The sequence below is a fragment of the Budorcas taxicolor genome, chromosome 8 (genome assembly GCF_023091745.1).
Source record: "Budorcas taxicolor isolate Tak-1 chromosome 8, Takin1.1, whole genome shotgun sequence".
NCBI classification, from domain to species: Eukaryota; Metazoa; Chordata; class Mammalia; order Artiodactyla; family Bovidae; genus Budorcas; species Budorcas taxicolor.
Window position 1 is genome coordinate 97954202 of NC_068917.1, and position 13870 is coordinate 97968071.

Here is a 13870-nt window from a genome sequence, read left to right on the forward strand (position 1 = left end):
CGCCAGGCCTCCCTGTCCATCACCAACTCATGGAGTTCACTCAGACTCACGTCCATCGAGTCTGTGATGCCATCCAGCAATCTCATCCTCTGTCGTCCCCTTGTCCCTCCCAGCATCAGAGTCTTTTCCAATAAGTCACCTTCGCATGAGGTGGCCAAAGTACTGGAGTTTCAGCTTCAGCATCATTCCTTCCAATGAACACCCAGAGCTGATCTCCTTCAGAATGGACTGGTTGGATCTCCCTGCAGTCCAGGGGACTCTCAAGAGTCTCCTCCAACACCACAGTTCAAAACCATCAATTCTTCAGCGGTCAGTCTTCTTCACAGTCCAACTCTCACATCCATACATGACTACTGGAAAAACCATAGCCTTGACTAGACGGACCTTTGTTGGCAAAGTAATGTCTCTCCTTCTCATTATGCTATCTAGGTCAGTCAGCATAGAGGAAATTTAATTAATACAGGTTGAATGAGGGAATGAATTATTAATTACAGCGTAGGGGAAGGAGGTCTAAGAAAATTAATTTTAACATAAAGATCCAGTCTGGGCACAGATAATGCCTTGTTTTGTAAAAGCATCCTTTCCTCTGAAGGAATGATTCAAGTCATTGCACAAGGCACAACTAACCCCACTAGTCCTGATAATGTAAGAAATATTACACTAATGTTTGCAATAATGTAACTATTAGCAAGAATAACATCAGCATTGAAAAGTGAAAGTGAAGTCGCTCAGTCCTGTCCGACTCTCTGCAACCCCATGGACTGTAGCCTACAACGCTCCTCCGGTCCATGGGATTTTCCAGGCAAGAGTACTGGAGTGGGTTGCCATTTCCTTCTCCAGAGGATATTCCCAACCCAGGGATCGAATCTGGGTCTCCCACATTGTAGGCAGACGCTTTACCATCTGAGCCACCAGGGAAGTCTTAATATGATGTAAATGATCTAAATTAATGATGTAATCAATTGATTTTTTAGCGTAAACATTATTAGGTTCAGGAAGGGAAATTAGTTGGGGACAGGCAGTGCTATACTAGAGACGTAAATTCTCTTCTTCCATAGAGAGTCAAAAGATGCTATCTAAACAGAAAAGGAAAAAAATAAAAAAAAAAAACAGCAGAATATACCTATTATTTTAAAAGACAGAAAACAGGCGTTAGAAGAAAAAGCTCGAAATGTTAGAAGGTAGTTATTCTAGTGAGCAATAATCAGGGATAGGGAAGACTAGACCAGAGGTTTTACTTTTAAGGGTTACAGAATTTTAACAACGTATGTTTATCTTTGAATTGTTCATTAACTAGCTCGGTACCCCCATTCCTCTGAGCTCCTGAAAAATACAATGTAAATTATCTGGAGCCTTACAACTTCACGCTGTGCGTACTGACGAGGAAGGAAAATTCCCTGGGGCGGGGTGGGGGGGAGTGATGGCTCCCTGGCCACACACTCACGTTCCACACGCGCGCTTTTACGAATTAATTGTACGCAGGCGCGCAAGGAGACGAAGTGATGGGCCCAGACAGGTGGTACAGGAACGAGGACGTCAACATTCTGCTAACTATAATATCACTTCTGACGCTGAGGATAAGAACCTTTCAGAGAACAAACGGAGAGGGCCAGGGCGGACAACAAACACTTCCGAAGCTCAGCTCTTGGAGAAGGCCGGGCTGCCGCGGCGGTCAGCCCCACCCACTACCCGCTCAGGAGGAGGAGCCGACCCGCCCAGAGCCGGCCTCCCGCAGTTGTGCAGGCGCTGCTCCCTGCCAGTCAGGAAGACACAAGAGGAGGAATTTAAGGAAGAGTGCCGGCCTCTGCTCGTCTCAGCGCTTGAAGCCGCACCATGCTTGCCCTCCGAAGGAGCCTGACTAGGGCCCTGGCTGCTCCATTAACGGCGCCTCAGGTACCGGCTGCCCGGACCCGCCCAAAACGTTTCCTGGGGGAGGGGAGCAGAGGGCGGGGGCGTCTGCAAGGGGTAGGGCGCGGGCCGCGCATGCGTCAATGGTCCCAGACCAGCCCGCGTGGTGCTGCACGAGAAGTTCTAGCAAGTCTCGGAATCCGGAGGCGGGGTCCCTGGGACGCGCGGAAGGAGGAAGGGTGCCATTAAGAGAAGACCCACTGCCAGGGTCGCCTAGTCTAGGTGCCCGTTGGTCGTGAGGACTCGCCTGAAGCGCCAGCTGCTGCGTCTTTGCGGACCGGCGAGGTTGCTGTTGCCGCGTTTGGGGCCTGAACTAGGCACTGGTCCAGACGCCTCTCTTACTATGTTTTGACAAGCCCCTCCAGACTGAAGGAGCAACAGAACAATTCTCCCCCTTTTAAATGAAATACGCAACCTCCCAGCATTTTGCAGGCAGAGAACCTTAAAGAGAGGGCCCAGGGTCGGGTGGTGGAGCATCTGCCCAGCTGTCACTATCTCCAGAGGTTGGTGCCTGAGTCAGCCACTGTCAGGAACCTCGTAGCAGATATGATGCTGACAACTTCATTTAATCTGGATGAGAAATGTACAAAGTAGATCATTGTGATTCAGCTTTAACTGTCAGGGATTGGCCTATTCTGTGAATCTAACCTAGAGATTTTTCCTTTTGATGTTCAGGCTTTTACTTCCTTCTCAAACTGACTTTCTGGTAGAGACTAAAGAGAAACCACTGATGGCTCCTTCACCCGAGATTAACATTACAGCCTTCATTCTGATTCTCTCTACTGGGGCAGGATCAAGAATTAGTCCTTAGAATTTTATTCTGTACTTTGACGTTATTAAATGTCAACCAGATGTTCTCTTATAAATGAATTGGAAGTCACTACTAAGGAGAATGAGCCCTAATTTAGAGAAAAGGAAGCACTCATGATTCCTCTCCCTGCAGTTCTAGTGGCCTTGCAACAAAAATCACTTCATGACTTCTCACAAATCACATACCCCTAGCTGTTAACGTTTCCTGGAGCTTTCCTATTGTATATTTCTTCTGCCAGTGATAGTACAATGTGTGCTGTTCATCACATATTTTGATCTCCAAATATGATCACATACTCCTAGCTGTTAACCTTTCCCTGAGCTTTCCTATTGTATATTTCTTCTGCCAGTGATAGTCAGATGTGTGCCGTTCATCACATATTTTGATCTCCAAATAAGAATTCCCTGAAAAGTTGTTACACCTACTCCATTGATCCATTTTCTGATATCTGATATATTTTATTTATAATAGTTTTAAACTATAAGTATTAGGCAGCTTTTATTTGCTTAACATTGTGTTAGTAAAGTTTGCTAAAATGGCACCAAAAGAACATCTGCCAAAAACAGGGCCAGCTGCACTTGTTTTTGATGGCAAGCATAGTCAATTGGGCAATAAGAATATGACTCATCATAGACTGGGAATGACCTCAAAAGAGATTGTAATTAAGCCTTATACACAGTTAAGTAAAATATATGTATTATTGTGTTCAGTAAACAAAATATATGTCACAGCATGAAGCGTACTGCTTTCTTTGACATATCAGGTAGTCAAAATAAGGCCAAAATTCATCAATAGCTTTATAAGTACCTAAACTATTTTAATAGATAATTCTGGTATAATCAACTTCAGGAAATGTGCACATGCTAACAAAACTTAAATAGGATGGATATGTAAACTAGAATATGAGTGTGTGTGTATATTTGTGTGTGTATATATATATATATAGTATGTATTTGTATATACCTATGTATACACACAAACACATACAATACACAAAGCATTTCCTACTAAAAGTTAAGTTCACTCATAGAACCAAATTAGAAATTTACATTGTGAGCATATGACTATTACAGAAGTAACTAATGGTTCTTAACTGATATTTATATCAACCTGCTATAATTGGGTGGATTAAATGCCCTTCTGCAGATTGCATCTGTAATTAAAACCTAGTAACTATTCAGACAATTCTGACACTGATTTTTTTTTTCTTTTTCTAGGGTTTACCCAGGATATCACCGTATTACAATACAATTGACTAGGTCATAGTTTCCTATTACATTAGTTAAACTCCTGTCCTATTTTTGACCAGTGGTATACTTCACTGGATTTAAAAAATACTTTGATCTGACCAGGAATTTCCATTGTTTTAGGAACCTTTAAAATATGAATTTTTTCCAGTAAACACATTTTCATTGTGCTAGCCAAAATATCTGTATATTTAGAAATTGTTTTAAATGTTTTAACTCTAACATATATACTATTCAATAAAGATGAAATATTGGCTAAATAAGAGGTAATAAACTATTTGTAAAGACTGTTAGGATCCTGATTGTAGTCCTTTGGTAAAGAAAGTGCCCCAGTGCTTTCCTGTGAGCAACTTCTCATGAAAAAGTGACTAATGGTGGACTTCCTCCTAGGAAACAGTAGCTATAGAATGTTTAAAAGCGGGCATCTTTATTGACATATCTCTAAAATTCTATGGAGAGAAGACAGCAGAAGTCCAAACAGATTATAAATTTAATGTGTGTCCCTTGTTTCCAGACTTAGATTTGGTTGTCATAATATTATAAACCCTTATTTCCCAGAATATTTAAATTTTCCTCATCTCTTTTCAGGTGTGTTCATCTTTTGCTACAGGCCCCAGACAATACGATGGAACATTCTATGAATTTCGTACCTATTATCTTAAGCCCTCAAAAATGAGTGAATTCCTGGAAAATGTTAAAAAAAACATTCATCTTCGGACAGTTCACTCTGAATTGGTTGGATACTGGAGTGTAGAATTTGGAGGCAGAGTGAATAAAGTGTTTCATATTTGGAAGTATGGTATGAGTCAGTAGCTTAAGCATTCAGTACAGATGTCCTTTCTGTTAGATATTACATGAGACTTAGTTCTTGGATCTATGTTACTTTAAATAACATACAGGTTAAGTAAAACTTTTAAAAAGCAATACCAAAAATAAATTCAGTGATTATTCTTCTCAACAGTACACCTAACAGCCCATCACTAGAACCTTTATATTGTGAACTAAACTTTAATTCTAAAAAAAAAAGTTTAGACTGACTTATTGTAAAGATTTTTTTATGAAAAATTTAAAGCAGTGATTGCAAGAACCCAAGTAGGTTAGGGTCATAAAGAAAAGAATTATTTTTCTTTATATTGAAGCTATATCTGGATATTAATGTTTTAGCCAAAATCATTCAAACATCTAGGGGACTTTAGGGAAATAGTTGATAGGGGATTCATGGATCCAGGAGATCCACTGGAGAAGGGATAGGCTACCCACTCTAGTATTCTTGGCCTTCCCTGGTGGGCTCAGATGGTAAAGAATCCACCTGCAATGCAGGAGAACTGGGTTTGATCCCTGGATTGGGAAGATCCTTTGGAGAAGGAAACAGCTACCCACTCCAGTATTCTGGCCTGGAGAAGTCCATGGACTCTATGGTCTATGGGGTCACAACAAGTCCGACACGACTGAGCAACTTTCACTTTCAGGGGATGATAGTTAACTTCAAACCACTCATCCACCTGTAAGATTCAATAATTCTGTTTTCAGGACCACTTTTGATTTTTTGTGCCCCCGGAGTTTCAAGGAATTCACTGTCATTATACTAGTCTATGGAGGTAAAAGAAAAGGGACTGAGTGAGTTCTGATATTGAAGCTGACCAACCACTGGTTTAGAAAAAGGAGAACGATTCCAGGAATCCCCAGAATATTTATTGCTGCAGTATCAGATCTTTGTGAAGTCACATAAGGACTTGATGATACCTAAATAATTTTTGGAGAAGGAAATGGCAACCCACTCCAGAATTCTTGCCTGGGAAACCCTATGGGCTACAGTCCATGAGGTCATAGGAGTCAGACACAACTTAATAATTTCATTTAATGTCTAGTCATCAGTGTCCAAATAGTCATAAAGTAGTTTTATATGTAAAGGGCTTCCCAGGTGGTGCAGTGGTAAAGAATCTGCCTGCCAGTGCAGGAGATGCAAGAGAATTGTGTTCCATCCCTGGGTCAGGAAGATCCCCTGGAGTAGGAAATACCAACCCACTCCAGTATTATTGCCTGGAGAATTCCATGGACAAAGGAGATGGGCTACAGTCCATGGAGTCACAAAGAGTCGGACACCACTGAGCATGCACTCTTACTCATTCTGTATTTAACATGGCCATAGTTTGGGGGCTCTCCCTGTTGTAATAGAACAAACCCCATTAAAGCACAACTTATGCCTTTATGTACCACCAGTTGAATCATGTTCCACTAAGAAAATTACTAGTAACATCCTGATATAACTTACATTAGCTCTAAGATAACTGTTATTCCTTATCTGCACAGCATAAACCATAGAAGACTCTTAGCATTAGTCTTAAAAGGTCCTATTACTAAATATAGTAGTTCTAGGCCCATATCTTAGTAACATATAGGTAACAAACAGGAGAAATAGTACTGGGTAAAAAAGAATGGGTGACAAGTAAGAGAAGGAGCACTATTTCTTTAGAAGCTGTTTGTTCAGAGAGGCTGAAAAGCAAATCTTAACTTCATTTCATGTTAATTTAACTTCATGTTAAATTTAATTCAATTGTACTTTGACCTGACCACTCTTCACCATCATCACTAACAAAGAAAAAGTATTTTTCTAAACTGGCACTATAATTTAAATGCCTCAGTAAAATTAGTAAGTATAGTTAATGTATATTGAGCACTCACTAGGTATCAAACACTGCTGTGCTGAGCTCATTTCATGTACTAATTCATTTAATCCTCACGTCAGCCCTGGAGTTAAACAGACACAGAAAGATTCAATAACTTACCTAACTCTCACAACTACCTATTAAGTGGATAGAGCATATAAAGCTCATTACTGTATGACATAATCATTAATTGATTACATTGCTGCTCCCATTTAAGACCATGAACAATTGGGAACAATGTTGGTATTGCCAGTAATATAGCACAGTTCTTATGTGGCCCGATGAATGTTTATAAAATTGAATGAAACCCAGAAAAAGTAGAGGTAGTTTTAAATCATTTTTATTTTTCTTATTCCTTCCTATAGACAATTTTGCTCATCGAACTGAAGTTCGGAAAGCCTTGGCCAAAGATAAGGAATGGCAAGAACAATTTCTCATTCCAAATTTGGCTCTTATTGATAAACAAGAGAGTGAAATCACTTATCTGGTGCCATGGTGCAAATTAGTAAAACCTCCAAAAGAAGGTAAGTCCTTCGGTCTTACTCCCTTTGAACTTTGATGGAGAAACTACTTAAGATTTTAAACTATAAAAACTAAACTTCTAACGGGAAAAATGAAGTTAATCTTTTGCTTAATATAGGAATATATGTTGATTGTTGAGATAAAAATAAGTTGGAGCTCTTAATTTTAAAAATGAGCATTAAATAATGAAGTATTTTTCCAAATTAGTATTGTACTGATGCTTAAAATTTAGCTGTATTATAGAAAAAGTTAACATGGTCACTAAAAGTTGAGAATTTGGGCCTTGGGAACAAGGAACACATGTGGGTAAATGAGGGATAATGTATGATATTTTATCATAATTTTAAAATAATATAAACTTTTAAAAGTATCTTCCATAAATCACTATCAATCTCAAATCATTAAGTATAAATTTGCTTATAAAATTGACTGTTTGGGGGGAATGAATTAACTGAAACTGCCGAGCTGTATTACTGTAGTCTAACGTTTGTGTCTTCCTCTTTCTTATTTCTCAGTTTGAAAATAATTCCTAAAGATTTGTCTTCTTCCTGATTTCACTTCTTGCTGACTTAAAGAAATTATTACCTCAATCCAGTTTTAACCAAAGGTCAGACTAGAAGAAGCATAAACTAATTTAAATGACATTTTATTCCCCCCGTTATTCCCAACTCTATAGTGCATTTTAGATTACAGGAGATTGAAAAGTCTTATTTAGATCCTTATCTGCCTAGATCCCCCTCAGCTTTTGGCACCATCTAAATGAACTACTGGACTTCAAAGATAATATCAAGTCTTGGTTCTCTTCCTCTGTGTTATTCATGATTCTTCAGTAACTTGCATGTTTTTCCTCTACTTCTCAAATCTACCAGTCCTGTGGTTTCTTTTTGTCCATCCACTCTATACTTCTATCCAAAGGTAAAATGCTTTTCAAGTATTTACCTGGATATTTAGGCATAATAAAAAGCATCTCCTTTAGGGTTTATTTTCCCTCAAAAACTCTGAGGTCCATTGTTTGCCTGCTGTTGCTGGTAGAAGTGCAAACCTATAGGAGGCAATTATATAAAGCAAAAAAGTAGCGAAAGTTGCAAAGAAGAGTAGAGCTGTAAGAAATTGGAAAATACTTTCTTATTCATTTCTGTTATGAAAGTGTAGATGCAGGCAGCTAAAAAGTCCTATTCTGTTATAAATTCTCACTATTTTATTAATTTTATAGGTTAAAAATATTTTAGATAATAACTTACCTGTATCTTCTAGTCCCTTTTTCTTTGTTCTGTACATTAAGCTAAAACAACTCGCCCTGAAACTGAAACAAAAACTTTCTAAACATAAAAGCACAGAAAAACTGCAAATTATTAATAAATATGTCTACATAAACATGTATATATGTATGATCCTCCAAATCTATATATGTAGATTAGCTTTTCACCAGAACCAAACTAGACAGGACTACAAACTGTTTGAATGTGTTCTGTAAAATATTTTTCTCCCTATTCTAGGAGTCTATGAACTGGCTACTTTTCAGATGAAACCTGGTGGGCCAGCTCTGTGGGGTGACCCATTTAAAAGGGCAGTTCATACTCATGTCAATCAAGGCTACACAAAATTAGTTGGAGTGTTCCATGCAGAATATGGAGTACTGAACAGAGGTACAGTTGTCCATCTCTTCTATGAAATTACAAAGTATATTGTTGATCTACTGTTAAGCTCCTTGGGTCAGTTTGTTTCTGTTCTCATTATTGAGTGTTTTTTACTTTTTATTGCCAAATTATTAGTTTTTTGGTAATTTTAAGAGTTAAGTAAACCTGTTTTCAATCTTATTTAGAATATCAATACCTTATGAAGCCTTTTTCAAATATTGAACTGCTCTTTTCTCTGATATATCAAAATGATAAAATTTTTAAAAACTGGAAAGAATCTCAAGAAATCACCTGTTCATCATTTTTTTAATGTACTTTTACTATTTTTTTCTAGCTTTATTACAATATAATTGACATATAACCTTGTATAAGTTTAAGGTGTAGAAATAATGATCTGATGTATGGATATATTATGAAATGATTACCACAATAAATTTAGTTAACATCTATCATCTCACATAGTTACAAAATTTTTTTTCTTATGATGGAAACTTTTAAAATTTACTGTCTTAACAACTTATTTATTTTATACATGAAAGCTTGTACCTTTTGTGATTTTTTTGAAAATAATATTAACTGATGTAGGGAGATTGCTTTGGGGTGAAAAGTAATATATAGTTATTATAATATTAAAAACACAGACAAACCCAAAGAAATAAATTAACCAATCTCTCACTACTTAGATACACATAGTATATATATCATACTGATTTATTTAATAAAAACATCTATTTGGGATACATCACTTCTAAAGTTGAAAGATACTCCAGTCAGAATTTGAGTGGGTTTTTTTTTTGTGGCAAACTCAGAAAATGTTTATAAAGTTTATCTGAAAGAATAAATGATTAAGACTTTTAATATTTGAAAACCCATAATATCCAGTTGCTCATGTCTAATGGACACCTCAAACCTAACATATGCAGAAACTGAGTTAATCATTCCCCAGAAATTCAAATTCTGATAATATATTGTAAAAAAAGAAATAAAAAAGTTGCACTGTGCGAAAACACGTTTGTCCCAGTTGAGAAATACAGAAGAGAAAAATTATGATACTTATTAAATGCCCATTTCATACCATACACTAAAATAAAATCAAGGTGGATTATAGATCTCAGTTAAAAACTGAATTCATAGAATTACTGAAACAAATTATAGATAAATTTATTAATATGTGAAAACAACATTTGTAAGCCAAAAACAAATGAAGAAACTATGAAGAAAAAAAAGACTCAACTGATGATTTTATTATTCAAAGGCTCATATTTTGTGCATTTATGTGTGTGTGTGTGTACATATGTGTGTGTGTGTATATATATATATATACATATATATATACATATATATATATAAATGAAATCCAAAAGAAAAGCTTATGCCAAGATGACATAGGCAACTAATATATATTAAAGAAGATGCAGATTAAAACAATAATAAGATGCCATTTTTTACCTAATAAAAATGTATTAAAGATACAGTATTAGAGGGGCCAGGGAAAAACAAATACTGTTGTACTGCAAGGCTTAAGCTCAACCTCCTCCAGTAATTTGGCAATATAAATATAAATAAAAAGCTTTACTATTTCAATTGTTTTTGCCTACATTCTAGGAAACATGAATGTTTTTAGTTCTACGAGAAGGAAATTTGAAAGGACATAAAATACAGTCATATTTAAATGATCAGATTAAAGGTTTTTTAAATCTCTAATTTACTATAATGAATGTGTATACTTTTTTATTATTTTACTTTATTTTTACAATACTGTTTTTTTAAAAAAACTGAAATGTGTGTACACACATCTTTTAATCTTAAATTCATGCTCAGTGTACTAGGAGTATGATAATATAATATGCTGAGTATAAATCAGTACTTCACTTCTTGAGGATAGTGTATAATATATACACTGTATATTTGTAAGTGTGTATATATGTATATAAGATACTTTTTGCTTCTCTCAGTTTAAATTTTAGTTTATATTAAGAAAACAATCAGATCCAGACTGCCTGGGTTTGAATCCCAGCTCTACCAATTAAAACTCTATGACCTTCAGTGAGTTACCTAACCTTATTGTGCCTTACTTATTTTCCTCATCCAAATGTGATAATAACCTGACCCTAAGGTTATTATGAAAACTAAATGAGTTAACACATGCAAAATTTAAACCAGGCCCAGCACCATAGCAAGCACCCAACAAATGTTAGTGGTAAATGTTCTTATCATAGATGTACATGTACTGCTGCTCTAATCAAGTTTATATCAGCATTGTTTATACTAAGGAAACTTTGGAAACAATGTTGTATGACTTTCTTTCTGTAATACACATGTGATACATAAATAGATATATAAATATGTGTCATATATAACTATAAACATATACTCTTATACATGTTTGTATGTATTGTTATTGTTTAGTCACTAAGTCATGTCTGACTCTTTTGCAACTCCATGGACTGTAGCCCACCATGCCCCTATGTCCATGGGATTTCCCAGGCAAGAATACTGGAGTGGGTTGCCATTTCCTTCTCCAGGGGATCTTCCCGACCCAAGGATTGAACCTGCATCTCCTTCCTTGGCAGGCAGGTTCTTTATCACAAAGCCACCAGAGAAGCATGCGCGTGTGTGTGTGTTTGTGTGTGTGTGTGTAAATACAAATATATATGCATAACTGTGGACAGAGTTACACCAGGTATTAAAACAGTTTGTTCTGGGTGGTATAGAAATGCCTCATACTTTCTCTTTGTCTTCATTTTCCTATACAGATAGTATATATTATAAAAATTTACGCACAAGAATATTCCCAGTATTTCAGAGAATATTGAATTAGTGAAAATAATTTAATTGGCCACTAATAAGGGGTTGGGATGAAATGTTGTTACAAGAAGGAATTCCCATAGCCATTAAAAATTAATGTTATTTCCAGAGGAATTACAAATTGTTGATTTTTAAAAATCTGTTACTAAGACTAAACATAATATACAGCAAGATCCTAATGTGATTTTACTCCCATTTTTTTTTAAAGGAAATGCACTTAATATAATTTTTCCTTAGACACTTAATATCCTACTTTTTTTTCTATCACCCAAATATTCAATAGTAAGCACAACTTTTTTATAATCTTGCTTTTTTAAAATAAAGTTAACATGTATTAGGAAGTCAGACAATTTGGATCTTGGCCTAATTATGTCTTTAGCTGCATTATTTTACTTCTCTTTTCCAGCTTTTTCTTTCTTCATCTACAAAACTAGTTTGACTAATTATAAGTTTCTCTCCCAAATCTCTGGCCCCTCTGACATCTTATCAGTAACATACTTAGCATTACCTGTGATAATCACTATTTTGATTGAAAGAATAGGACTTTTAGTTTCTGGTTAATGTTTCTGACTCTTATTGGTAGTAACACCACAGTCTTTAACATCTACTTCTGGTTTATTTCTGCAGTTCATGTTCTTTGGTGGTACGAGAGTGCAGACAGCCGTGCAGCTGGGAGACATCAGTCTCATGAGGATCCCAGAGTAGTGGCAGCTGGTAAGCTATTTCACTAGGAATGAGTTATTCTTTCACCAAATCAGATTCAGTCAATAACTTTATATGCCTTCTTACAAATTTATTTCCAGTTCGGGAAAGTGTTAACTTCCTTGAATCTCAACAGAATATGCTTCTGATTCCTACATCATTTTCACCATTGAAATAGTTTTCCAGTGATATACAGAGCATTTCATGAATTGTCATAAGATGTATCTGCTATCGGTGCTTAAATTCTACCAAGAGATTCTCACTTTATTTTGAAGGAGGTGGTAAGTTAATTTGCTGTGTCCTTTGCATATTTAAAAGGTACATCTGTCCATTGTCACTACCACTTCAGGAAACAGTCTGTTCATTTTCCCCTTGACATTTTAGTATCTGTCATATATTAAAAATACTTGCCTTTACTACCAGATCTTGATTTTTCATTTGTTTGAGAATATCTCTCATTCTCTCTTTTGATAACCCTCTGCTTTTGTAGCATTTTCTTACATTCAAATGATTATTACATTTCCATATCTACGATAATATCTTTAAATTATTTGTATACATTATTACCTTTTTCATCATGTCTGTTTTTCTGCGATTTTAAAAGTTTTTGTCCAGTCAGGTTTATTTTATAATACCAAATGGGGTTCATAAAAATATTAAACATATTTCTTTACTATGGAAGAATACAATGTTATCTGTGTCATCTGTATTAATAATGTTTATCACATTAATTACTTACTTGGAAAATGTTATTAGGTCCTGGTATTAAACATCATTGATGAATCATTGGTTTATATGCTGCAGTATCTTCATTTATAGTCAGTTTTACTAATTTTTACTTCATTTTGGATCACTTTAAATAAATATATTTGGTCATCTGTTTTAATGAGATATTTATGCTTATGGAAATATTTGCCCTAATAAAAGTCTACATATACAATCTGATTCTTTTTATTGTGTTTTATATTTTTATCCTCAGTTCTGGAGCTGTTGTTGTATTGCCATAAGGTCATGAGACAATAATAATGTACTGTCTTTATTGTAAACATTAAGTCACCTCAAGTAAATGCCCTCCTAGTAAGGAAGTGGCAACCCACTCCAGTACCTTTGCACAGAAAATACCCAGCTCCAGTACCTTTGCCCGGAAAATCCCATGGACGGAGGAGCCCCGGTAGGCTGCAGTCCATGGGGTTGCACAGAGTCGGACACGACTGAAGCGACTTAGCAGTAACCTTAAAAGAATTTCTTCAGTACCGTCACAGATAATACAAGATCCTCCTACAAACAAATTCAGTGTTTGAGTGCCTCAGCCTTCTTAAACTAGATTTGGTACTACCAAGCTCTCCTGGTAATCTGTACTTACCGCTATGTTATTTAATGTTTCTAACACATTGCAAAAACAATACAGTAAATTATGAATTAGCTCTCCATGGGGAAACTGAAAAAACAGGGAGCTCGATCACCTCTCAGTTACCTAGTCCTCAGGAATTTGGAGGACAGATGAGTTTCCTAGTAAATCGAACACCGTGACACTGAAGTTTCAAATCCATCCAACATATCAGAGGCATT

General features: G+C 36.1%; 1 protein-coding gene across 1 annotated transcript; it reads left to right on the forward strand.

The window, feature by feature from the left end:
- The first annotated feature begins 1786 nt into the window (after positions 1–1786).
- On the forward strand, positions 1787–12751 carry LOC128052724 (protein NipSnap homolog 3A). Its single transcript, XM_052645285.1, has 6 exons — positions 1787–1893; positions 4555–4765; positions 6998–7156; positions 8651–8800; positions 12227–12313; positions 12403–12751. Exons 1-6 carry the CDS (start codon positions 1834–1836, stop codon positions 12477–12479), a joined length of 744 nt encoding a protein of 247 aa, XP_052501245.1. The 5' UTR covers positions 1787–1833; the 3' UTR covers positions 12480–12751.
- Positions 12752–13870: the final 1119 nt, after the last annotated feature.